Source organism: Urocitellus parryii, chromosome 12 (genome assembly GCF_045843805.1).
Source record: "Urocitellus parryii isolate mUroPar1 chromosome 12, mUroPar1.hap1, whole genome shotgun sequence".
Taxonomy (NCBI): Eukaryota; Metazoa; Chordata; class Mammalia; order Rodentia; family Sciuridae; genus Urocitellus; species Urocitellus parryii.
Genome location: NC_135542.1, coordinates 29,657,500 through 29,680,715, shown reverse-complemented (window position 1 = coordinate 29,680,715; position 23,216 = coordinate 29,657,500). Strand labels below are relative to the sequence as shown.

Genomic DNA, 23,216 nt, shown 5'->3' with positions numbered 1-23,216 from the left:
AAGGGAGGAGCGCCAAGGGGCAGAGGGGTGCTACATCAGGTGTGGCCTGGACAAGCCTGAGCCCTGAGGCCAGGCAGGGCTGCGTCCTGAGGCAGTGGTGGCTCCCAGCTCCAAAGCTGATCAATTCTTCTTGCTGATTTTGTGCCACACAACACTGAAAAACAAGCTGCCTTTTGCAGATCCCCACATCCTCCCATCCTTGATCTGACAGGATGCAAGAGCTGGTGCCAGGCACAGCTTTGAAAGGCGAGAGGCTAGCACGCACACAGTGGCTCTGGCAATAGTTTTAGATTTACGGAGTACTGCAAGTCCCCATGGAGGGCAAGGCCATTCCCCAAGGAAAACGCACAGGTTAAGATTTCTGCATCTCCTGTCAGAGGGTTCATTCCCCTCTGGCAGCCCTGTACCTTAACAGCTCCTGGACTACACCACTGGCCACTTCTGAAGGTTTGAGGAAAGCAGCCATGAGCACTCTGGTCTGAGGAGCCTCAAGCAGGCCATGAGGGAGAGGAAAGACCACTGCTGCTCCTGAGGGGACAGTTGTTCCCCTTCAGCCAGAGCCCTGGCATGCAGCCTAGCCCCCACGGTGGAGCCCATGTTCCTAGTGGGCCTTCAGGTGACAGGAGGGAGGGAGGACACCTGACTAAGGCTCCGGCAACGTGACCCAGGTGCAGCTCTCCTCCCCTCCAAGCCCACTATGCCTGCATCCCCCTCTGCTGGTCTGAGGGCGCTGCTGCAGGAATTCACAGAACAAAGCCTTGTTTAAGTCCAGCAAAGGTGACATGAGGCAGACGGCAGGGCTTGTCACCAGCTGCACTTGGGGGAGTACCCTTCTGCACCTAGAAGGCCATCTGTCATCCTCACCTCTGGAATGGGTCCCACCTGCAGTTATTAGGCCTGGAGGAAGGATGGAGGCATGGAGGGGGCTCTCACCTGCCCCCACCCCCAGCTTGGGTGCCTGGCCTGGAGCTGTGAGGGGAGCAACAGAGCCAGGCTTGTCCAGAAGCAAATGCAGGACACCATGCCAGTCTACCCTGATAGGACCCAGGGCCACCGTGTCCACTGGCCAGAGCTCGCACCTGCAGCCAGTGAAGATGGGCCTGGCAGGAGCTCAGTGCCGAGTCTGGCCAGGGCATAGACAGCTGCTCCTTCTTGGGCCACGAGCTTCCACCTGCAGGGCTCTAACTGGGACCTGGGACAAGGCACAGGAAGGCCCTGCAAGATGGGTCCTGGAAGGATACGGTGGGGACCAGACCCTCCAACTGGAGCAACTGCTTTATTCTAGAAGTGCTGGTGTGTGAGCAACTACCTCCTTCCTCACTCAGGACAGAAAACAATCATGAGGAAGCGTAGTCTCCCAGGACAAGCCCCTAGCTGGTGGGCAGCTGGGATGGGGCAGCCGGGGCCACCAGCCCAATGCCCATCTCTAGACCACAAACTGAGGGGAGGGGAGGCCTGGGGAGGAGCAGCACCAGCTGCCAGTGCTGCCTCCTGCTGGCTGTCATCGCTGCTCCTCCCCCTGGGATTTGACCCAGAGGTAGGACCCAATGCTGCCAGGGAGCCAGAGCTCCAGCTGTCTCCACCTGGCAAGCTCCTATGCTGTGGAGGGGCGTGGCACGCCCAGATGGGCTGCTGCGCCTTGCACCACCCACTGCCACGAATGCTGGGATGCAGCCCTGGGGGCGGGAGCACGGGTGGGACGGCAGGACTCTGCTTGCTCCGGAGGCAGGTCTGCAGGGAGCAGTCAGGTCTAGTCGCCTGGAACATCTCGCACTGGTGAGGGTACCCAGGTCCAAGAGCTTCTCACCTCATTTGCTGAGGCAGGAAAGCACCTGGCCTGGCCAGGGGGCTCTAGACGTGGTTTGCCATGTGTCCTTGGAAGCCTGGTGGCCCAGGCTGGGAGTCTTTCTATCAGCTGGTCTCTGGGAGGCTCAGATCAGCCCTGCACCCTCAGAGGAGTGGGGCTGCAGGTCACACACACCTGTGAAGGTGAGATCTGAGGTGCGAGAGGCTTGTGGTCCAGGGTACTTCTGTGCCAACAAGGAGGCCTGTCCCTTTGATGCCCGGGCCAGGTAGCTCTCCAGGGTCTTGAGCAGCCGCCGTGGGCTCTTCTTGGCCAACGCTTCCAAATCTGGAGGAGAGGATTGGGGAAAAGAAAGCTCAAGGAGCTCTGGGTACCCAACAGCCAGGGCGTTGAGCCTAGCAGCTCCAGTGAGCATTCCTAACCCCTGGGCCAGGGAGGCCAACATGAAAGACCACCTAGGACGGAGAGTAACAAGAGAGCCCAGGCCCATGTGCTGCCTTATCCAGCTGGTCTTAGCTCTCAAGAGTCAGTCCCCTGCTGGACCCTTGGTTCCCATGTTTGATTCAGAAAATGTGACCCCCAGAGGCATATGGCCAGGAAGGAAGGGAGTGGTAGCATAGAACTCAGAGCAGCAGGCCCTGGAGGGTGGCTGCTGCATGGGGGCAGGAGAGGGAGCTGCAGCCTGGAGCAGAAACCACCAGGGTCTCTGGACCTGAGACATGGTTCAGGGGCTGCAGCTCCCCAGGACAAAGAGCACACCTTTGAGAACAAAGCCTGAGTCTGAGATGGTCTTCTGCTGGGTCCTCCAGACGTGGGCGAGGCGGAGGAAAGTGGCAGCATAGAAGCTGTTCACCACGGCAATGACATTTTGCTGCCGGTTACACTCCCTACGAGACCAGGGAGGTGGCCAGTTAAGCCACAGACACCCGGGCACCCTCCCTCCTTCCCTCCAGGGAGCCCTAGAGGAGCCAGCCAAACCCAGAGATTCCACTGCTCTCCAGGAGGCTCTGCTCCTGGGTCAAGTCGGGGAGCAGGGGTGGCTGGAGACTGGTGCACAGGGACTCTGCCCAGGCTCTCCAGGACTAGCAGGGGTCACACTAACCAGCTGCAGCTGGGCCTCACCTGGAGAGACACTCCTCCCTCAAGGCCTGGATGGCGATGCGGGTGACGTTCACAGACATCAAACAGAAAGGAAACTGCTGGAATGGAGGGGCAGCGGGTCAGTGGCTGCCCAGCCTCACCCTGTTTTACCCTGAGCTCAGCTTGGCCAGAGCCAGTCAGAGGCAGAGGTGGCTGCTCATGCTGTCGTCCCATCTTACAGGTGAGAACACTGAGGTTATGTGCTCCGCAGCTGGGGTGTGCTCAGTGGCAGAGCATTTGCCTGGCCAGCATGAGGCCCAGGCTGCGACCCCAGCACAGCACACACAGAAAGAACACTGAACAAAGGCTGTAGTTCAGCTAATACTTTCTTAGTTTTGATAATGGTTCTAGGACTACACAAGGTTATTTCTAGCGGATGGTAAGAGAAAGATATATGGGAACTCTGGGTTACTTTTTCAATTTCTAAGTCTAAAATTATTTCAAAATAAAAATTAAAGTGCATTATTTAGACTTGGCCTCTTTAAGACAATGTGACCCGACGGCTAAGGGTGTGTGGGGTCCCAACAGCTCCCTTCATTCCAACACAGCTTTGCTGCCCTACCTCGTTATTTATTTACTTATTGTACTGAGGATAGAACCGGGCGGCACATTACCACTAAGCTATATTCCCAGCCCTTTTTGAGAATTTGAGACAGTGTCTTGCTAAAATTCTGAGACTGGCCTTGAACTTGAGGTCTTCCTGCCTCAGCCTCCTGAACTGTGGGAAATCACAGGTGTGCATCACCGTACCTGGCCACCTATATATCCTGAATGTATTGAGGCCAAGCTCATCTTCTTCGCACCTCTGCTTGCGGTGACTATACACTTCTCCCCAGACCCTCAGGTCACAACTGGTTTCCTGGACCCCAGCCCCACGAGCCTCTGCTAAGCCTTGGTTGGTCCACACCTCTCATCCTTCCTCAACTCCCTAAATCCTGCCACCACGTCCCTGGCAGAACAGTAGTGCTCCGTGCTTCCTACTCCAGCATGCCGCTGCTGCATGTTTTTTTTTTTTTTTTAATTTTTAATATTTATTTTTTTAGTTTTTGGTGGATATAACATCTTTGTTTGTATGTGGTGCTGAGGATCGAACCCGGGTGGCACGCATGCCAGGCGAGCGCGCTACCACTTGAGCCACATCCCCAGCCCCGCTGCTGCATGTTAACAGCACGTATTCCCACACTCACTGACTGTGGAGGGGAGGCACCTCTGCTCTGCAGACCCCTGTACATGCTCCTCCCACAGCCCCCAGCTTTGATTGCCACCTCATCAGATGATATTGCCCACTTGAAAATTGCAAGTACTTGGAATTATGTGAAATAAAAACTACTGAAAAGTATCCTTCCCACTACCATGCCTTGTTTGCTCCCTTTTGTGACAAAATTCCTTGAAAAAGTTGTCTAATTTACCATCTCCAATTTATCCCTCCAATTCCCTCTTACACCCAATCTAAATAAAGGTCTTTTGTGTCTAACCCTCATTGAAAATGCTCACATCAAGGTCCCCGGGGACAAACCCAGACACTGCAGATGCTCCTCTCCGTAGTCGGCACCATCCGCCCAGGTGGCTCAGGCCTGCTCCACTTGGCTTCCAGAGTGGCACCCACCCCTGGGCTCCCGTCCTGCTTTCAGCCCGCGCTGCCCACTTCATGCTGCAGTGGCTTAGGCTGCCTCACCCCTGACATTGGAGGTTCCCAGGATCCCTCGCACACGGTGTCCTGCACATGGTGTCCTGCCCCCTCAAGAGTTTCTGATTCCTGAGGTCTGGGGAGGGCGCAGAAGGTCCAATTCTAACAAGTCCCGGGAAGGCTGATGAAGGGCATCTCTGGAGCCACAGGTCTAGCCCACAGCCCTCTCCCTAATTCCACACTCATATATCCAACTACTTACTAACACTGCCACTTCCAAGTCTGAGGGACCTTTAAAAATACGTGTGGAAAATAGAACCCCAGCCCTGTTCTCCTTTTCAGCTGCATGTACTGAACAACCCCACTGTCTGCTTTCTTAGCCCTAACCCTGATCGACCCTCAACACAGCTGCTCTGCACTCTTACGCCCACACTGACTTCTGTATAATCAGTATCTCCTCTAGAGACCCCCAGCCCCAGCCCCCGATCACCGCCAGCCTGGACCTGAAGAAAGCCCTCCCTGAACACTACCCTTCACCTTAATTTAACAGTAAGAACAGCTGCTCAAACCCTGCAGCCGCTCCTCATCTGACTCAAGGGAAAACCTGGAGCCCCTCCTGTGGCTGGCAGGCCTGTGGAATCTGGCTGCCACCTCTGGGCCAAGTCTTGCTGCATTCCTGTGTCCCTCCCACTCCCACTGGTTTCCTTGCCATTCTCCCTCTGCCTGGAGTGTCCTTCCCCAACCTTCTTCAAGGCTTGGTGACATCTTGGCTCACCTCTTGTGGGATCCTGTCACCAGCTCCTCCTCCTCTCTGACCCACCCCACTGTGCCTTCTTAGCACTTGCTGCCTCTCATGCTCTAATGGACCTGGGCACTAAGCCTACATCATGCCAGCTCTGCAGGGGATCCTGTCTTGCTCCTGAGGCATCCCAAGCTCCACGAGAAGTGACTAACATGGGATGTGAACGACCTCCATGCAGCGGTGAGTGAGCCCCAGCTCATAGGAACCTGGGCTAGACGAGGGAAGGAAGCAGGTCAAACTCGTCCCCTAAAATGGAGGGACTACCTCCTTTCACTGCTTAGGAAACCATCAGCCCTAAGCCCAGAAGGCAGGACTGGACAGAGAGCAGGACCCTGATGGCGAGTACAGGGTTAGCTGAGGGCTGACTCCTTGCCTTTAGGGTCAGGAGAAACCACCAACCCTGAGCAAGGGTCTCCTCAAGGCGTAGAGGGTGAACAGCCTTCCCGTGTGTGTCTGGTGCTCTGTGTGCAGTCCCATTTAATTTTCTCAAGGAGCCAGATCCAGTTGCTGGGATCCCCATCATCGAATGAGGAGACCAAGGCTCCACACTGCTAAGAACTTGCTGGAGACCACATCTAATGAGTGGTGGAGTTCAGACTCCAACACATCGTATGACAGGGTCTGACTCACTGTCCGAGAGCCTTAGCATCAGTCTCAACCAGGGAAGTCCTCCCGCCTGCTCAGTTCCTTGCTCCAGAGCCCTCTCCTCTGGCTTCCCACCAAAGCCCACCTGAATGTGGTGACGAGACAGGCGGAAAATCTCCTGGGCCATCAGCAAGGTCTTTGCATCCATCACCAGGTACAGCAGATGCAGGAGGGCAAGGAAGCCTGCCCCTCGAAGGTCTGTGGCTGGATTCGCTCCTACAATAGCCATGAGAAAATTCGACATGACGGTGAGTGGGCTCAACCAAGCCCTGGCCCCCTGACCTCTAGGGATTTGCTTGGGGAGCTGCCCTATACCAGCCCCTTTCCGCTGGCTCTCCAGGACCACCCAGGCCTGTCCCCCGGCGTCCTGGGGACCACCTCCGACAGCAGTTTTCTCTTGTCTGCATGGCCCTCTGGAGGCACTTAAGAGCCTTTACAAGACACATCTGAACTTCTGGTCCCAGGAAGATGAGTAACACATCCTCCCTGTGATTCCACCAAGAGCAGCTGCAACAGCCAGGCGCCTCCGCCGGGCCAGTGCTCTGAATCCTGGAACGACATTGTGGTGAAGTTTTTGGGTTTCTTTTTGCCTAATACATTTCATCCAAAAGCTGGAGAAGAGTGGCAACCCAGAAATGCCAAGGGGAGCATGCGAAGCCTTGAATGTATGCCCCAAATTTCATGTGCTAGAAACTTAACCCCCAATTCATATATTGATGGCTTTGGGTGGTAGGGCCTTTGAGAGGTAACCAGGCTGCGATGAGGCCACCAGGGTGGGGCCTCCACGAAGGGACTGGCAGCTTCACGTGAAGAGGAGCGACTCAGGGGATGGGCTTCTCTGTTAGGCCATGTGCTGTCCTCTGCCACGTTTTGTCACAGAAGGACGGCCCCAGCCAGAGGCCCAGCAGACGGGATGCCACGCTCTTGACCTTCCCAGCCAATATATTCACGAGCCAGATCCACTTCCATTTTTAAAGAAGGTATTTCATTACAGCAACAGAAAACAGATTACGGTAGCACAAATAGAGAAAGACCCAAGAAAGCCTGCTATTCTGGCCAAAGGGCCAGGAGAGAAGCAGCCTAGCAAGAAAGAACATTTTATTTTTATTTATTTATATTTTTGGTACTAGAGACTGAACCCAGGAGTGCTCAACCCCTGAGCCACATCCCCAGCACTTTTTATGTTTTATTTTGAGATAACATCACATTAAGCTTTTAAGGCCTTGCTAAATTGCTGAGGCTGCTCTTGAATTTATAATCCTCCTGCCTCAGCCTCCCAAGCTGCTGGGATTACAGGCATGTGCCTCCATGCCTAGCCAAGACATAACACTTTAGATAATAACCATCCTATCCAGCCAAACAGGACAGAGAAACATGTCCCCACTCCCACTCCTCAGCAAAGGCCCCACAGGGGCCTGAACTTCTGCCCTGACCTGTCTGTAACGAGGCACTTTTATTCTTCCCAGTGGTAAGGAGCAACCCTGTCCTCTCTGCACGTCAGTGGAGGTCATGTGAAAGTAGCTATGAAATACTCCTGCCCCTCCCAGCCAGTTTTGTCCAGAGGCCCAAAGGGACACTTGGGCTTTACCCAGTGAGGTGACAGCCCTCCTTTCCCCACTGACATGGCATCCGAGGAGGCCTGCTAGAATGGGAGATATAAATGAGATACGGAGTGTCTTCACACAATACTCAAAATGTCCAAGATGTAACAGAAAACCACATACAAAGCTGAGAACAGGATGATCTCATTTCTCATCCTCAGTGTGCATGAGAAATGACCCTCAATAGACACAATGCTAAGGTGACACAGAGCTGGGGTGACCTGGCAGGCTTTCAGAGCAGCCATTGTAGACAGAAGAACGCCTCACACCTCCATCTCCAGTGCCTCCGAATACACTGCATGGGAAAGAGATTAAGATGCTCATCAGCAGAGCAGGTGACTCTCCTGGGCTCTCAGGGAGGGCCCAGTGTGGTAAGAAAGGGCCCTAAGAGCAGAAGGGGAGGCACAAGCACAGGGCCAGAGAGAGGGTGGCTCACAGGAGCTGTTTCTGGCTTTGAGAAGAAGGAATGCAGGAGGCCTCTGGAAAACAGGAAAGACAAGAAGTGGATTTTCCCTTAGAGCCTCCAAAAAGGAGGGCTGCCCATGAAGCCTTGATCTGCGTGGGACCTCTGGACTGCAGAATCAGAGGACAGTGAACATGCTGTGTTATTCCAAGCTACTAAACTGGAGATTTGTCATAGCAACAGCAGAAAACTACCACAGCAGCTCTGCCTCTCAAGAGCCATTATGAATGAATACACCTTGCCTTTTCTCTTTTCAATGCTGGGGATGGAAGCCAGGGCTTTGTGCACATTAAGCTCGTACCCCACCACTGAGCTACACCTCTAGTTCCACTGAAGAAATACTAATAAGAAAAAAACAAATGGAAACTTTAGAAATGAAAAAATACATCAAATAAATCTAAACATTGGAGATAAAGAATGAGAGATCAGTGACTATGAAGGTGGAACAAATAAAATTACCCCATCTGAGCAAGAGTACAGGGGAAAGAGCAGAAATGAATGAAGCCTGGGAGATCTACTAGGTTATAACAAAGATCTAAAGAATGAGCAGAAAGTGCTGGGGATGTGGCTCAGTGGTACAACAGAAGCCTAGCAGTGCGAGGCCCTGGGTTCAATGCCCACAACCACAAAACCCAACAGCAGCAAAGGTCTAACTTTATGGCCTGAGCACAAGAGAAGGCAAAGTCTGAAGAAGTATTCAAAGTAATCATGGGTGGAAATTTACCAAATTTCACAAAGGACATAAAACAGACAGATTCAAGCAGTTGAGCTAACCCCAAGCATGTTCTGGTCAAAATCCTGAAATCTAAAGACAAAAGCTAGGCATGATGGGCGCCTACCTGTAATCCCAGGCCAAGACAAGAGGACTGTAATTTCAAGGCCAGCCTCAGAAATTCAGCAAGGCCCTAAGCAACTTAGCAAGACTCTGTCTCAAAATAAAAAATGGAATGGGGAAGTGACTCCTGGGTTTAATCCCCGTTATTAAAAAAAAAAAAAAAAAAAACAGACAAAAGATCTAGGAAGCACGGACAGAACCACACTTCTTAGTCATAGGGGAGGAAGTCAAGCGCCCGTGGACTGTGGACTTCTCACCAGACACCACAAGGCCAGAGGGAAGCAGTGCGCCTTCAAGAGCTGAAGGAGAAACAGGCTAACGTTGGTACCCACAGACCTCCGAGGAGGGGAGATGGAGGCATTCTCAGGTGAAGGGAATCTCTAAACTTTCTTCCCAGGAGACTAGGAGAGGCAGTCCTGGAATACGAGGAGGGAAGAACAAGGCGAGGAGCAAGCAGGTGTATGGGTGGGATGCCAAGGCCCCTGTGGCTTATTTTTGTGTTGGGAAGGGAACCCAGGGCCACCATACTCTGGGCGAGTGCTCCACCACCAAGCTGTGTCCCAGCCCTCCCTCCAGAGTTTTTGACATCATGTTTGATGGTGGAAGCAATCAACTGTCTGGTGTGGTTCTCAATACGCAGGAAGGACAACTAAGCTAAACAGGTTTAAACACACTGCCACTACCACCAGATTATAACCAAGTGTGCATACGTAAAGCCTTTTCTAATTAAGGTCATTTGCTATTCCATACAAATATAACCTGATATGATTTTGAAAAAAAAGTATTGTTATGGGTCAAACTATATGTGCCTTGACCAAACAAACTCCACTTTACCCTGCTTCTCCCATGTGAAACTCTGCTACGTAACCCATCTCCTGCTAAGCACATGCTGTTATTCTTATACAACATATTAAGTTCTCTTTTTAATTCCCATTTTTCTTGAGCAGTGTACTACTATACCCTGAAGTGCACTTCCTACTTTGCTATGTTTTGACTTACTGGTAGCTCATGATTTTGGGTTATAAAAGAGATGTCCTACTTTCTGCAAGGGGTCAAGATATGCAGAGGCAACTTAGTTGCTGCCCCTTGGCCCACCAGTAAATAAAGCTTCACATCCTGCTTCAAGACTGACCCAGTGATTCCCAAACATGCCACAAAAGTATCACCCCAAACAAGTGAGATCATCTTCCTTTAATTTTAAAAATATATAATAAGATTTTCACTAGATGGGGGCTGGGGATGTGGCTCAAGCGGTAGCGTGCTCGCCTGGCATGCGTGCGGCCCGGGTTCGATCCTCAGCACCACATACCAACAAAGATGTTGTGTCCGCAGAGAACTAAAAAATAAATATTAAAAAAAAAAAATTCTCTCTCTCTCTCTCTCCTCTCTCACTCTCTCTTTAAAAAAAAAAAAAAAAAAGATTTTCACTAGAAAAAGAGCACAGAACCCAAATCAATCCTATTCCGGGTCCTGTCGCTTCTGAGGGTTGCCTGGGGTCTTTCCCCTCCTGTCCTCGGCCTCTGCCTTTGCTGTGCCCTTGAGGTGTCTCTCCCATCCTGCCTCACACTGCTGGCGCAGCCTCTTCCCTGGCCCTGGGACCAGGGGCAAGCAAGGGGAAAGTGCATGTCTCCTTACCCTGGAAGCCCAGGTCCTCCCAGTGGTCTCCCCGGAGGGCGCAGTCCAGCTTGGAGCCAGTCAGCTTCTTGTAGATAGTCTGGAGCACACGGCCATGCACTGGGTCTTGGCTGTCCAGGCCACCTGCCCCCCAAAGCACCAATGTTTTGCAGACTATCCCGTGGGAGGACTGGGTGCTCAAGACACCCTCCTCTCAGCTCCAGCTCCCACCTGCCCTCAGGTGCATGCAAGAGCCCTGGCCTGGCCTTGGATGAGTGGCACAGTGCTCTAGCCCAGCACCCAGACAGTGTGTGCCCTGTGGCAGTCCCAACACTCACACTGGGCAATGGTCAGGACCAAGTCCCTCTCTTCCCTAAGGCCCTGGTGGAGCTTTGGAGGTCCGAAGAGGCAGTGCCGGAGGGCGGCGAGCCCAGTCCTTCGAACAGTTGGCTGTATTCTCTTCTGGGGAGAAAGATTACATGTAATGGGCCGAGGGCCAGCTTAGCCTGCCTTATAGAACTGACCATCATCTGGGGTCAGTTGGCTTCCCAGCTAGCATCTGCCTCTGGGAGTGAAAGAAGGCAGAGACTGCCAAGAACCCTCCAGCCTCCCAGCGGCTCTTCCAGCTTCTCTGCAGGGAGAAAGAGGTGCCCTGAAGTTGGCATTCCCTGCCAGTTCTGTGCACTTGGTCCTTCGGAATTTTCCAGCACTAGCTCTTCCAGTGACTCCTGGGATGCCCAGCTCTGAGGAATCCCCATGTAGTCAGACAAAAAGGTGGCCAGGGTTCCCAGCAGGGCTGCCCCTACCCTTTACATGTCCATCTCCCTCTCTCACAAGGTGAATTACAACTCGACTTCCAGGATGCGGGCCAGTGGGGAGGGGCTTAATGGGGACTCACTGGCGTGAGAAGCCTCTGAGGTGTGGCTGCAGCCCTGGCCATGACCAGCGCCTCCTAAGCTCAGTTGTGCTGGCTCCTTGTGGTCAGGACCACTGCTGCTAGCCTTAGAACATTCTTTTTTCTTTTGTTTGAGGGGCTGGGTATGGAGCTCAGAGCCTCACACACGCAAGGCAAAGACAAATGCTCTACCATTGAGCCCACCTCCAGCCCCGGCCTGGGGATACTCCAATCGGTAGCTTCTGACTCTCTGGACTCTAGTGACCACCACAGCTCCTGAGTCAGGTTCCATGCTGACGATCTGCACCTGCCTTCTTCTCAACTGACTGCTAAACACTCAGGATGTCCCAGAAAGCCCAGCCTGGATTCCCCCATACTCCCTCCTTTTCTAACCCCACATATTTCTTAAGTTTAGCCGGCGGCCAGCACAGGCTTCATAGATGAAAGTTCAGAATATGAGAAATCACTAGGGAGTTTTTAATTAAAGAGACAGACTCTAATTACCTTTAAACCAGCTCCAGGACAGCTTTTCCTAGCTTCAGCCTCCAGCCACCTATTGTGGTAGTGAGGTTTACTGAAGAGGCTAGCGAGAGAGTGAGAACATGCCAGGGAGTGGACTTGTATTGGGGAACAAAAAATTCTGGGAAAAATCCCATCCAATGAAGATTAAGGTGGGGGCAGTGTCCCAAGGTCAGGGGTGATGACTGGGTGGCCAGGCACGCCTCCACACAGACAAGCCCTTGGACCTGAGAAGGATGGGGAAAGCTCTGGACACAAGATGTGCCTAAGCGCCTCTCGCCCAGCCAGGGAGGTAACTCAAATCACGTTCAAGGATGGCCTTCCACACTTAAGATTCCTAAGTGGCTCCTGAATCCTTCAGGGAGCTTGCCTCCATTGGCTATGACTCACTCAGCTCCTTGGACAGCTGTGTTGCCTCCCCAAGGCGCTTCCTGGTCCTTGGTTCCCACTTCCCATCACTAAGAGGGAAAAGCAGAGGACAGCTGCACAGGCCCCTGAAGGACAGGGCCACAGGAACTCCACAAGCACAGTCCCACAAAGCTACCAGTGCCCTGATGAGTCATGGGCCTTGGTCACTTGGGATCCTGTGCTCCAGTGTTCCCTAGGTGAGATGAGGCCCTCACATGGAAGCTTCCAACTTGCTGCCCCAGGGCCCTATCCTGGAGGGAGGGGAACTCGGCTCCTGGGAAGCAGGAGCCTTCTTGAGAGCCCAACCCTCCCTGTTACCTTGAAGGAAGAGAGGTCCAGAGTCTGGAGGTGCTGCAGGGCCTCCCCAAAGGAGATGAGCTGTCCAGGCTGGTCTGAGCAGCCCCAGCTCTCTGTGGCAAAAGGGAGGATACTTGAGTACTTGTAACAGTCGTCATTCTGTCCGCAAACCTTTACCTAGAGCCTCCTGGTTGTCACTTCGGAGCCAAGCACTGGCTTCCAGTTGAACATCAGACACCCACAGCCATAGCCTTCCTTTCTTTATTTTATTTTATTTTTTAGTTTTAGAACTAAAATAAATAAAATATCTTTATTTTTATGTGGTGCTGAGGATCAAACCCAGTGCCTCGCGCATGCCAGGTGAGCGCTCTACCACTTGAGCCACATCCCCAGTCCCTGCCTTCCTCTTTCAAGGAGCTGGCTTTACCTGCTGGACTGGACTGTTCAGAGTTGCTAGCTGCCCTCTGCACTGAGTAGAGAGAGAGGTGACCTGCAAGGGTCCCCAAATTCTACCCATCTTTGAGGGAGCAAGTCACTGCCTGGAGTGGGTACCCTCAAGGGAGTGTGCTCCAGATTTGCTCAGGGGCATTTCTGATTTCTACTCTGTCCTTCCCACACCGTGCAGGCCCTTCTCCTATCCTGTTACAGCCTGCAGGGAATTAGTTTACCATTCTCCCTAGAGGCGATGGCTAATGCTATTCCCTGTCGAGTCTCTCCAGGAGCTTGATGGAGCTCAGGCTAGGTCCAGGTTCTAGCTCGATCCTCCCACACCTGTATCTGGACCTCTCAGAAAGAGACATGGGGTCATTTGTTCCCAGACCTCCGAGCACTCTCATAGATGGCTTTACCCCGTCCCCACAGCCCTCTTGAATAGTGAATGACCTGACCATCCTGTGTGGGGTCCCCTGCTGCCTGCCTCTATCCGCTACACCCTGCAGAGGCTGCCCCTACCCAGGGTCCTCCTTGCCTCCCTCAGGGCTAGGTGGATGGCAGGCAGTGCTGGCAGCCCTGGTGTTCATCTCCATTCCCCTGGAGGTAGAACATCACCATCCTTGGGTTTGGAAAGAGATTTTATTCTATGTCATACTGCTAAAATGAGAACACTCAGGAATCGTCTCCTAATCCCAGAGCCCCAGAACTACCAGGTGCCCTCGCTTACCTGCCTCAGGGTGGATGGTGTCCACGGCCTCCCACTCCTCCTGGGCTTGGAGCACCTCTGCACTCACTACTGCAAGACAAAGGGAGCACTCCTAAGACAGGGCCAGCTTGTCTGCCATGGCTGCCGGCTCCCAAGGCCTGCCAGATTGGGCTTTTGGAAGGCAGCACTGGTGTCCTCCAGCTGCCTTTCCAGGCCACCACCCCCACAGACAGTCCTCCCTCTGCGGGACACACGCAAGTCCCTCACAGTCCAGAGCCTTGCCCCCTTGCTGCTTGGGGACCAGCTGGGACCTCAACTCGCTCTGCTTTCTCCACCCTTGGATCCTCCCAGACTGCTAGCCAGGAAGCTCAGATCCCTGCTGGTTAGCTCCTCTCACTGTAGGTGGGCTCCTGCGCCTCCCTCCCTGACAGCTCCTCTGACCTCAGGTCTGGACTAGGAGACCTGATGCTCGCCATGGTGTCCTAGCTGTCTCCCACTGGGCAGTGAAACACAGAGCAGGGTTCGCCAGACCCCAGCACAGTGCCACACGCATGGCAGGGGCTCTGCAAATGCCCAATGAACTTCCATGACAGTGGAAAGCAGGAGCAAAAGGGCAGCAGCCACTGCACAGTCTTCTCTCCAAACCACAGCTGCCACTCTAGCCCAAACTGCTGGGGCACCTTCTCTCACAAGTGTTTCTAGGTGTGACATCAACCAACAACATGAAGGATGGAGACTTCACTAACAACAGCAAGGACCACAGGTAGGCTAGGATGGCTCCTCCTGCCTCATGGTGTCGGTGAGGCCCTCATGGGGTGAGGAACTATCTGGAGAGTACTAGGTTTGGACGTGGCTTAAGCATGTTCTTGAGTAGAACCCTTCCAGTGTTGAGATTCAATTCTACTGTGAGTGGTTAAGAGTGGGGACACAGTCTGACTCTCCTACTCAGAGTTGGGATCCTCAGGAGGTGACTGGGATTAAATAAGGACATCATGGTGGAGCCCAAGATTGAATACTGGGGGCTTTATAAGAGAGGCCAGAGGAGACACACAGGTGTGATCCCGATCTCCTCCCTTGAGATGTCCCACACCACCTTGGGCCTGCCAGCAAGGCGATCACCAGAGGCATCCTCAACCTTGCAACAGAGCTGCAACAGCCTCAGCTATTTCATGACAGTAATGAAACATAGATAAAGAAATAAGTATACTTGCAGGTTAAATGCCACCAAATGCTAATTGAGAGTGAGAAGAGACAGTGGCAGAGAAGCAACAGAGTGGCTGAAAGCACACCTGACAGCCAGACAAGGTGTAAAGGTGAGACCCCCGTGGCCCACTGGCTGTGCTTCTTGGATGAGTTACTTAGTTAATTGTATCTCTTCTGCAGCCACTGGAGAGTGCTGCAGCCCAAAGGTTAGGGGTCAGTAAACACTAGCTATTACTACTGACACAGACACGTGCTCAGGCACAGCCGACTGTGGGCAGTGACAGCAGGTGAGATGGGCCCGCCTGTGGGGACCTCAAGAAAACCCTGTCTTTGCCACCTCCAGTCTGAGGCAGCAGACACTGAGACTGAGGGCTTCCAAGGTAGACAACTTCACACAAATACTTGACCTTGGATGGTCAAGAAAATAAAACTTGCCTTCATAGCTATCAAGAATACAAACAACAGGGGGCTAGGGATGTGGCTCAAGCGGTAGCGCGCTCGCCTGGCATGTGTGCGGGGCCCGGGTTCGATCCTCAGCACCACATACAAACAAAGATGTTGTGTCTGCTGAAAACTAAAATAATAAATATCAAAAAATTATTTCTCTCTTAAAAAAAAAAGAAATGGTAACATGTCTTGAAAGCTTTAAAAAAAAAAGAATACAAACAACAATAAATTTGATGGGGATGTGGGGGGGAAGGCACACTCATACATTGCTGATGGGACTGCAAATTGGTGCAACCAATCTTGAAAGCAGTTATGGGGATTCCTTGGAAAACTTGGAATGCAACCACCATTTGACCCAGCTATCCCACTCCTTGGTTTATATCCAAAGGACTTAAAATCCACATACTATAGTAACGCAGCTATATCAATGTTCATAGCAGCTTAATTCACAATAGCTAAACTGTGGAAACAAACTAGATGCCCTTCAATAGAAGAATGGGTAAAGAAACTGTGATATATATACACAATGGAATATTACTCAGCGTTAAAAGAGAATAAAATTATGATATTTTCAGGTAAATGGATGGAGTTGGAGAATATCATGCTAAGGGAAATAAGCCAATCCTAAAAAACCAAAGGATGAATGTTCTGATAAGTGGATGCTGATCCATAATGGGGGCTGGGCATGGGAAAAATAGAGGAACTGTGATTGGGCAAAGGGGAGGGGAGGAGGTGAGGAGGCATGGGGGCAGGAAAGATGGTGGAATGAGATGGACATTATTACCCTAGGTACATGTGTGACTACACATATGGTGCAACGCTACATCGTGTACAACCAGAGAAATGAAAAGTTGTGCTAATATTGTGTACAATGAATCAAAATGCATTTTGCTGTCATATATACCTAATTAGGAAAAAAACAAAACAAAAATTGCCTTTAGCATGCAGGGCCCCTGGGAGATCAAATAAGGGACAAAGTGACTGGCCAGAAAGGGAGAAGTGGAACAACACAAGGAATGTCTATGATCTAAGCGAATGTCCCCACCTTTATCTCCACCTTCCTGTGGCTGTGATTCTTCACCCTCAGACCTTCACCTCCAAGCACTGACATCAATCTTTCACCCCGTGTTCCCTCACCCATAAATGCTTCACCAAAGCCTGTGTGCAAGGAGTAGAGAGCTCAGCAGCAAAGGGGTAAGGATTTGCTGTCACCACAGGTTAGACAACAGGAAGTACTAGCTTTTGGCTAGCAGTGTCAAGGGCTGGGATGCAGCTCACTGGTAGAGCTCCTGGCTGGCACGGGTGAAGCCCTAGGTTCCGTCCCAACCCTGGGGGAAAACCAAAAACACGCACTGAAACCACTAGAGATACCTGGCCAGCACCTACAAACTGGAGACAACAACCAAACCACTTAAGAGCTTTTCCTGTCCTCTTAGAAACCCTCCTGCTTCCAGAGAAAATCCTGACTAACAGAAGACCACAGGGCAAAGAGCAGACCTTTAGGGAATTGGTTCAGCTTAGATTAGTACAGGTGCTTTTCCTTTTGAAGTGTCTGCTTAATTTTGCCTCTCTTCCATGTATTCATAAGTGAAACAAAATTGTTGATTTAGTCATCCTGTTTAATTGAAATTAGCTAAGAACAATATGAAAAACTTTTAAAATATGATAAAAAGTATCTGGCACAAAAAATTTAAGTATAAAATATTTGGCATTTAAGGTAAAAGTTATTTACTAATGTTGGGTTTATCACCATACAGTATGGATGATATTCTATTAAGAGAACTTTGTAGATGCCCAAATAATTTTTCTACATTACAATATTTATAAAAGATCCATATTTCTGGAGGTTATATTTTAGTGTGTAAGATTTAAAGTTAACAATACATACCAATGAGTACTTACCAATCCATATTTTTTTGTATAAAGCACTTTATCTACATTATCTCACTTAATCCTTACAAAACTCCCATCATACATATTCTTACACAATCTGTTCATTTTTTCTTTCTTTTCTGCAGTGCTGGGCCTCTTGCAAATTAGGCTCTACCACTGAGCCACCGCCCACCCCCACCTCCATTAGAGGAAAGGATTAGAAAGGTTAAGTGATTTCCTCCAGGTTATATAGGTGAGAGAGCCAGAATTTAAACCAGACATATGACTCTACAATGGCTGCTTCTGAGCTAGTGAGGATCTCTCTCCATAATAAATCAGCAAGTTGAATGAACTTTATAGAGTACAGATAAAACAGGAGACTACTCCAACGCCTTTTCACAAATGTGGACTCATCTTTGTACTATCCCTTTGAGGATGAGAGAGATCAATATTTCTACTCTAGACAGAGATTACATGATTTTCTCAGAGGCACACAGTGAACTAGTAGCAGAGAAACTCACTCCTGATCCAGTGTTGATTCTAATTATCCTTGAGGAACATAAATCCACAAAATTCTGAAGGATAAAGAATATAAGAAATTCCAATGATAAATAATAGATCCATACAAGGTCTGGCTTAGGCTCCATCCCGACTCCAGGGCCCCGAGAAGTCCTTACCACCTGGCTCCCATCCATTAGTTTCTGCTGTCAGGGCCCGGAGAACATTATGAGTCTTCAACGCTGAGATCTGTGGGGCAGATCACCTTTAGAGAGAGGGCAGAATCCATGTGCCCCATACACACAAATATTTCCCACCCACTTGCACTGAATATCCTTGAAACTGGAGGCCAGAGGCTCTGGTGATCCACCGATAGGTGGATTAAGTTTTTTTTGTTTTGGGGGGTAGGGGGTGCATGCTAGGGATTGAGCTCCCATAGCCCCAAAGTTTATTTTAAAGGAGTGCCTGGAAAGCTCCAATTACAATGTGGAAGCTGGGCAATGTGGGGACAAGTGCATGTGTTCTTTGACAGTGAATGAACAGACACTCACACAACACCTTGAGACCACAGAGTGCCTTTGTACTGCACTGCCTTACACTCTGCTTCCTACAACAGCTACCTTACTAGACAGAAGTAATGTGGTTTATCTGCACCCCCACCCCCACTGTGAGCCTCTGGAGGGCAGAACCTATGCCAGCCCATGTCCCCAGTGCCCAGCACAGCACTGGCCTATAAAGCAGCATGGAGCAAAGGCCTGTGCTGGCAGGAGGCAATGAGCGTGGGTGATACGTACAGGAATTCCTCTGAAGTCCACGAGAGCACCACCATTCTTGTCATGAGCCGCAGAACGCCCAGGAGATACTCTTTTAACCTGTGAGACAGGCCAGGGTCAATCTCCTAGGACATAACAGTTCCCCAAGGACCACAGTTTAAATGCTGCACCTTTACCAAGAATCATAAAAGACATGAACTCCAGGGAACTGTCATGAAGAACTTCTATTTAATATGGTGTGAAGAAAAACTGCAGGCTGGGGAGATAGTGTGGTGGAAGAGCTCTTGCCTACTGTGGGCAAGGTCCAGGTTTGAGCCCCAATAGCATGAAGAAGAAGGAGGAGGAGGAGGAGGAGGAGGAAGGGAGGGAGGGAGGGAGGGAGGAGGAGGGGGAGGAGGAGGAGAAGAAGGAAGAGGAGGAGGAGAAGAAGAAGAAGATGACGACGACGATGGCGACAGCGGCGGTGGCAGCAGTGGCTAGGTGCTGTGGTGCACACCTGTAATCCCACCAGCTTGTGAGGCTAAGGCAGAAAGATTTGAGTTCAAAGCCAGCCTCAGCAACAGCAAGGTGCTAAGCAAAATACAAAATAGGGCTGGTGATGTGGCTCAATGATTGAGTGCCTCTGAGTTTAATCCTTGGTATTAAAAAAAAAAATCAAAAAACAATAACAAAACAAAACAAAACAACCCTCAAAACTAAACTCAGCTGAAAAAGGCAAAGGATTTGGACATTTTACACAAAAGGAAACGTGTCATCCTTAAACATGAACAAATGTTCAAATTTCCGCATGAGAAAAATGCCAACTAAAACTCTAGAGATAATGCTGCAGTTGTCAGATTATCAAAGGTCAGAGTGTGAGAGCTGGAGCTCAGCGACACAGCCCTTGCATAGCATGTGGAAGGCCCTAGGTTCAGTTTCTAGCCCAGCCACTGCCCTCAAAACGAACTAACAACCAGCCAACAAAAAAGTCTGCTAAGACTGTTGGCTAGAGTGCCTACACAGGGGAGTCGATGACACTGATCAGACCACACACCACACACCTCGGCTTGGCACCTGCATTCTAGTGCCTCACGCACCAGACACTCATCCCTGTGCAAAACAACATGTACCTTGACAGTGTCACTCATTGCAGCACCGTTCATAACAGCAAGGGCCTGAAGGACCCTCAGAGTCCACCAATGCACTGATTAAGACACCTACTGCCCAGGAATCCAGTGACACATGCAAGGCTGAGAAGAAGGAGGAGGATGCCTGGTGTGGCCATCTCCATGGCTTCTCAAGGAAAGGCAGAGCAGTGTGTGCAGGTCACCTCGCCACTGTCTTCATAAACCCATAAGCACCTCTGAATGACTATGTCCTGAGTTACACCCCAGGAGGCAGATAGATCCATACAAGCAGGAAAACCAAGTAGTGGGGGACAAAGATGGAAGCTAGTTTTCACTATATGTATATCCCCTGTAATATTTAGATTCGAACCACATGAATGTTTTCTCTAAATTAAAGAAAAAACAGTAATTAAAAGAAAACAATTAACAAAGAAATCAACAGTTATGTCAAGGCCCTGAAATCCTAAATTATCCTGTTACTCTTACCCTCCTGTTAATTTTTGGTAACTGGGCTGGGGATGTGGCTCAAGCCGTAGCGTGCTTGCCTGGCATGCGTGCGGCCCGGGTTCGATCCTCAGCACCACATACAAAGATGTTGTGTCCACCAAAAACTAAAAAATAAATATTAAAATTCTCTCTCTCTCCCCCTCTCTTTAAAAAAAAATTTTTTTTTTTTTTTTTTTTTTTTTTTTTGGTAACTAACACTTCTTATACACAGCTTTGACTTCTTTATGTCCTGGAAGCAAGAATGACAGCCCAGGCTTCTCACCCTTGAGACACCATGCATTCTCCCTTGAATGTTTATCTATCTTCCTAAATAAACTCGTGTCTATGCCTTTATTTTTATTTTTTTAAAGATATTTTATTAGTTATCAGTGGCCTTTTATTTATTTCTATGTGGTGCTGAGAACTGAACCCAGTGCCTCACACATGGCAGGCAAGCCACAACCCCAGCCCTATGCCTTTAATTAAAAAAAAAAAAAAAAAGGCAACCCAGGCATATCACGGCTGACTAGAACCCCCTCCCCTCAAAACTGGCCTGTGTCCAATGTGTCACTGTCCAGAGCAACCCAGCCAACACACTTGCAGCAGTTGCTCTCCTGACCTTTGACCCTTGATCCGACTGGTTTTTGTGCAGAATGTACCCCACCTCTGCCTTCGGTATCCCCTCCAGCTGGGTTCTACTTCCTCAGTGGCCTGCTTCACCAACTGGGGCTACAATGGTGCCTCACTTCTCCTCTGGCCCTTGCACAGAACACAAAGTTCCCAGTAAAAGGCCCATACAGGAATCTTCTCTTACGTTTCTTTGATGCTTCCCTGCCACCCCTGCCCTCCTTTTTTTTTTTTTTTTTTTTTGAATTAGGGACTGAATCCAGGGATGCTTAGCCACTGAGCTACATCTCCAGCTCTTTTTGAAACAAGACCTTACTAAGTGGATGAGGCTATCCTTGAACTTACGACCCTCCTGCCTGAGCCTCTTGAGTTGCTGGGATTATAGGTGTGCGCCATTGTGTCTGATCCCACACCTCTTAACACAGCACAAAGGTATGAAATATGTAACTAAATTTTTTTCTTCAAATTTTGCTTCACTTAAATAAAGAAAGATTAAAAAAAAAAAGAAATCTTGCTTCAAAAAAATTTTGTGATTCATGATGCTAAACAACTCCCTGCAAGAGTCTACATACCCAGGGTTCACCCTGTCCTTTCCCCTCTACACTTTAGGTATCTCTATGTCCAGAGACCTCTTTCTGGAAGAACAGGTCATCTGTCTTCCTACAGTGGGGAAACTTTCCTAGATTTTCAAAGCAAAACTGTGTCCTTGTTCTGGCCACTGAATCCCACAAGCTAAATTGAAGACCATTTCTTCTGGAGGTAAGGTGGAAGAAAGGTACAGAATGCAGGATTCGATGTCAAGCCCAAGAAAGATACAGCACAGTGAACCAAGAGGCCTGAGGATAATCAGGCAAGTGGTGTTTGATAGGGAGGAGGACTGTAAGGTATGTCATACTGATGAGCTGCAGGACTTCTTGGGTGATTTCTCAATGAAATTTTCTCCCAACCCAAGCAAACAAAAATAAACTTTCATAAGCCACTTAGAAATCAAGTTTTCAGGAAAGGCAGATGATGCAGAGGTGAACAGAATCTCCTTTTCTGGAGAGGGAACCCTGGGCCTCCTGCATACTAGTTTAGCACTCTGTCACTGATCAACACCCCAGCCCAGGATCTCCTTTAACAGGACAAAAAAGCTATGAGATTCTTTTTCCTAAGTATTTCTCAAACTTCACATTCTTTTGATATCTTGTCTTCTTATTATTATTAACAACATATCTGTAACCGACATCTTCTTTCCCCAAAGGCATGCTTACCTGCCCGTCTTTTAATTCTTTTTCATTATAGAAAGAGCAAAATTTTTCATTCATGACTCAAAATCATTTGTTCACGCGACCTTTGTCTTGGGCTCAAAAAGGGGTTCCCGGAGGTCTGATGATGCTACAGGACAGCCAGAGGTCCGCCAGTTCTACCTTGGCCCACCTCCCTGCGCTCATTCAGACCGGGAGGAAGAAAACAGTCCCACTGTGCCATCACCAGGGCATCGCTGGTTTCTGTGAGTCCTGAAGAAGTCTCTGAGGCTATGACGCCTCGGCTCTGCAAAACACAGAAGAGAAAGCTAGCCTCTTGGTTCAGTTATGCCTCTACTGAGAAAAAAAGAGACTTAAAATCTTTAAGCAGATGTGAATTTATTCTGAATAAATGAGCCGCCGTGGCCAGAGGCAGCCTCCTACGACCCGGGCCACCGGTGGAGAGGCGGGGACAGACCTCTGCGCGCGGAGGGCGGCGACACGGCTCTGGGCTGGGGTGACTTCAGGACCTGCGGCTCTGGGGACCGGGCCAGCTAACCCGGGAGCGGAGCGCGGGCAGCCCCGGCTCTGAGCCTCAGCTTTGCCTCGTTCCCAGCACAGGTCGCGTCGGGGCTGACAAAGCCTGGTCCAGCCCCCGGGGAGGTGGACTGTCCAAAGCAGCCACGGCCAACTGCGGCACGCCCTGCACCACCGAGGTCACCTCACGGCGCCGACCTCAGGCGTGACTGGACGTCGCGGACGCCCATCGCACGGGCCCTAGGAACTCGGCTAGTCCCCTAGGCCCGCGCCGCGGGGCGGATTCGCTCCCTGGCCTGCAGGCGGCGGTACCCGGGGCGGGTCGCCCTGCCGTGCGCCACGGAGGGCCCTGGCAGGCGGCTCACGGCGCCCTCGGCCAGCCCGTCTGGTCGGGCTCGGCTTCTGCTCGCGGGCGGCGGGCCCTGGCCTCGGTCAGGGTGCGCGCCTCCCGGCCGTGCGCGGCCCCGCGGCCCGGCCTCCTTTCAGCGCCGCCCGCTCACCGGGGTCCGCGCGCCCCAAGCGGCGCCCTCGGTCTGCTCCGCGCAGGCGCACGCCGCTACGGCTGTGAGCCGCCCTTCCGGGCAAGCGGCGAGCTCGGCGCGCGGCCAGACCTGTACCGGGGGCCGGAAGTCCAACCCGCGCTGGGAGCCTGC

The 23,216-nt window shown here is 50.9% G+C and overlaps 1 protein-coding gene across 6 annotated transcripts; it reads right to left on the bottom strand.

Annotated features, from left to right (window-relative positions):
* Window positions 1–1,257: 1,257 nt before the first annotated feature.
* Window positions 1,258–23,144, bottom strand: Elmod3 (ELMO domain containing 3). 6 transcript variants are annotated; one of them, XM_026414103.2, is made up of 12 exons: window positions 23,064–23,144; window positions 22,054–22,333; window positions 18,603–18,680; window positions 17,988–18,057; window positions 13,810–13,878; window positions 12,672–12,763; window positions 10,870–10,993; window positions 10,553–10,675; window positions 6,104–6,234; window positions 2,927–3,003; window positions 2,564–2,691; window positions 1,258–2,131 (listed from the first exon to the last, which is right to left on the bottom strand). In XM_026414103.2, the coding sequence occupies exons 2-12, from the start codon at window positions 22,105–22,107 to the stop codon at window positions 1,932–1,934; spliced, it is 1,146 nt and encodes a 381-aa protein (XP_026269888.2). In that variant the 5' UTR covers window positions 22,108–22,333; window positions 23,064–23,144; the 3' UTR covers window positions 1,258–1,931. The 6 variants fall into 6 exon arrangements, with proteins under 6 accessions (XP_026269888.2, XP_026269889.2, XP_026269890.2 ...); XM_026414104.2 differs by lacking the exon at window positions 23,064–23,144 and adding an exon at window positions 22,505–23,036 and having other exon boundaries at window positions 2,927–3,000; XM_026414105.2 differs by lacking the exon at window positions 23,064–23,144 and adding an exon at window positions 22,505–23,036 and having other exon boundaries at window positions 10,870–10,990.
* Window positions 23,145–23,216: the final 72 nt, after the last annotated feature.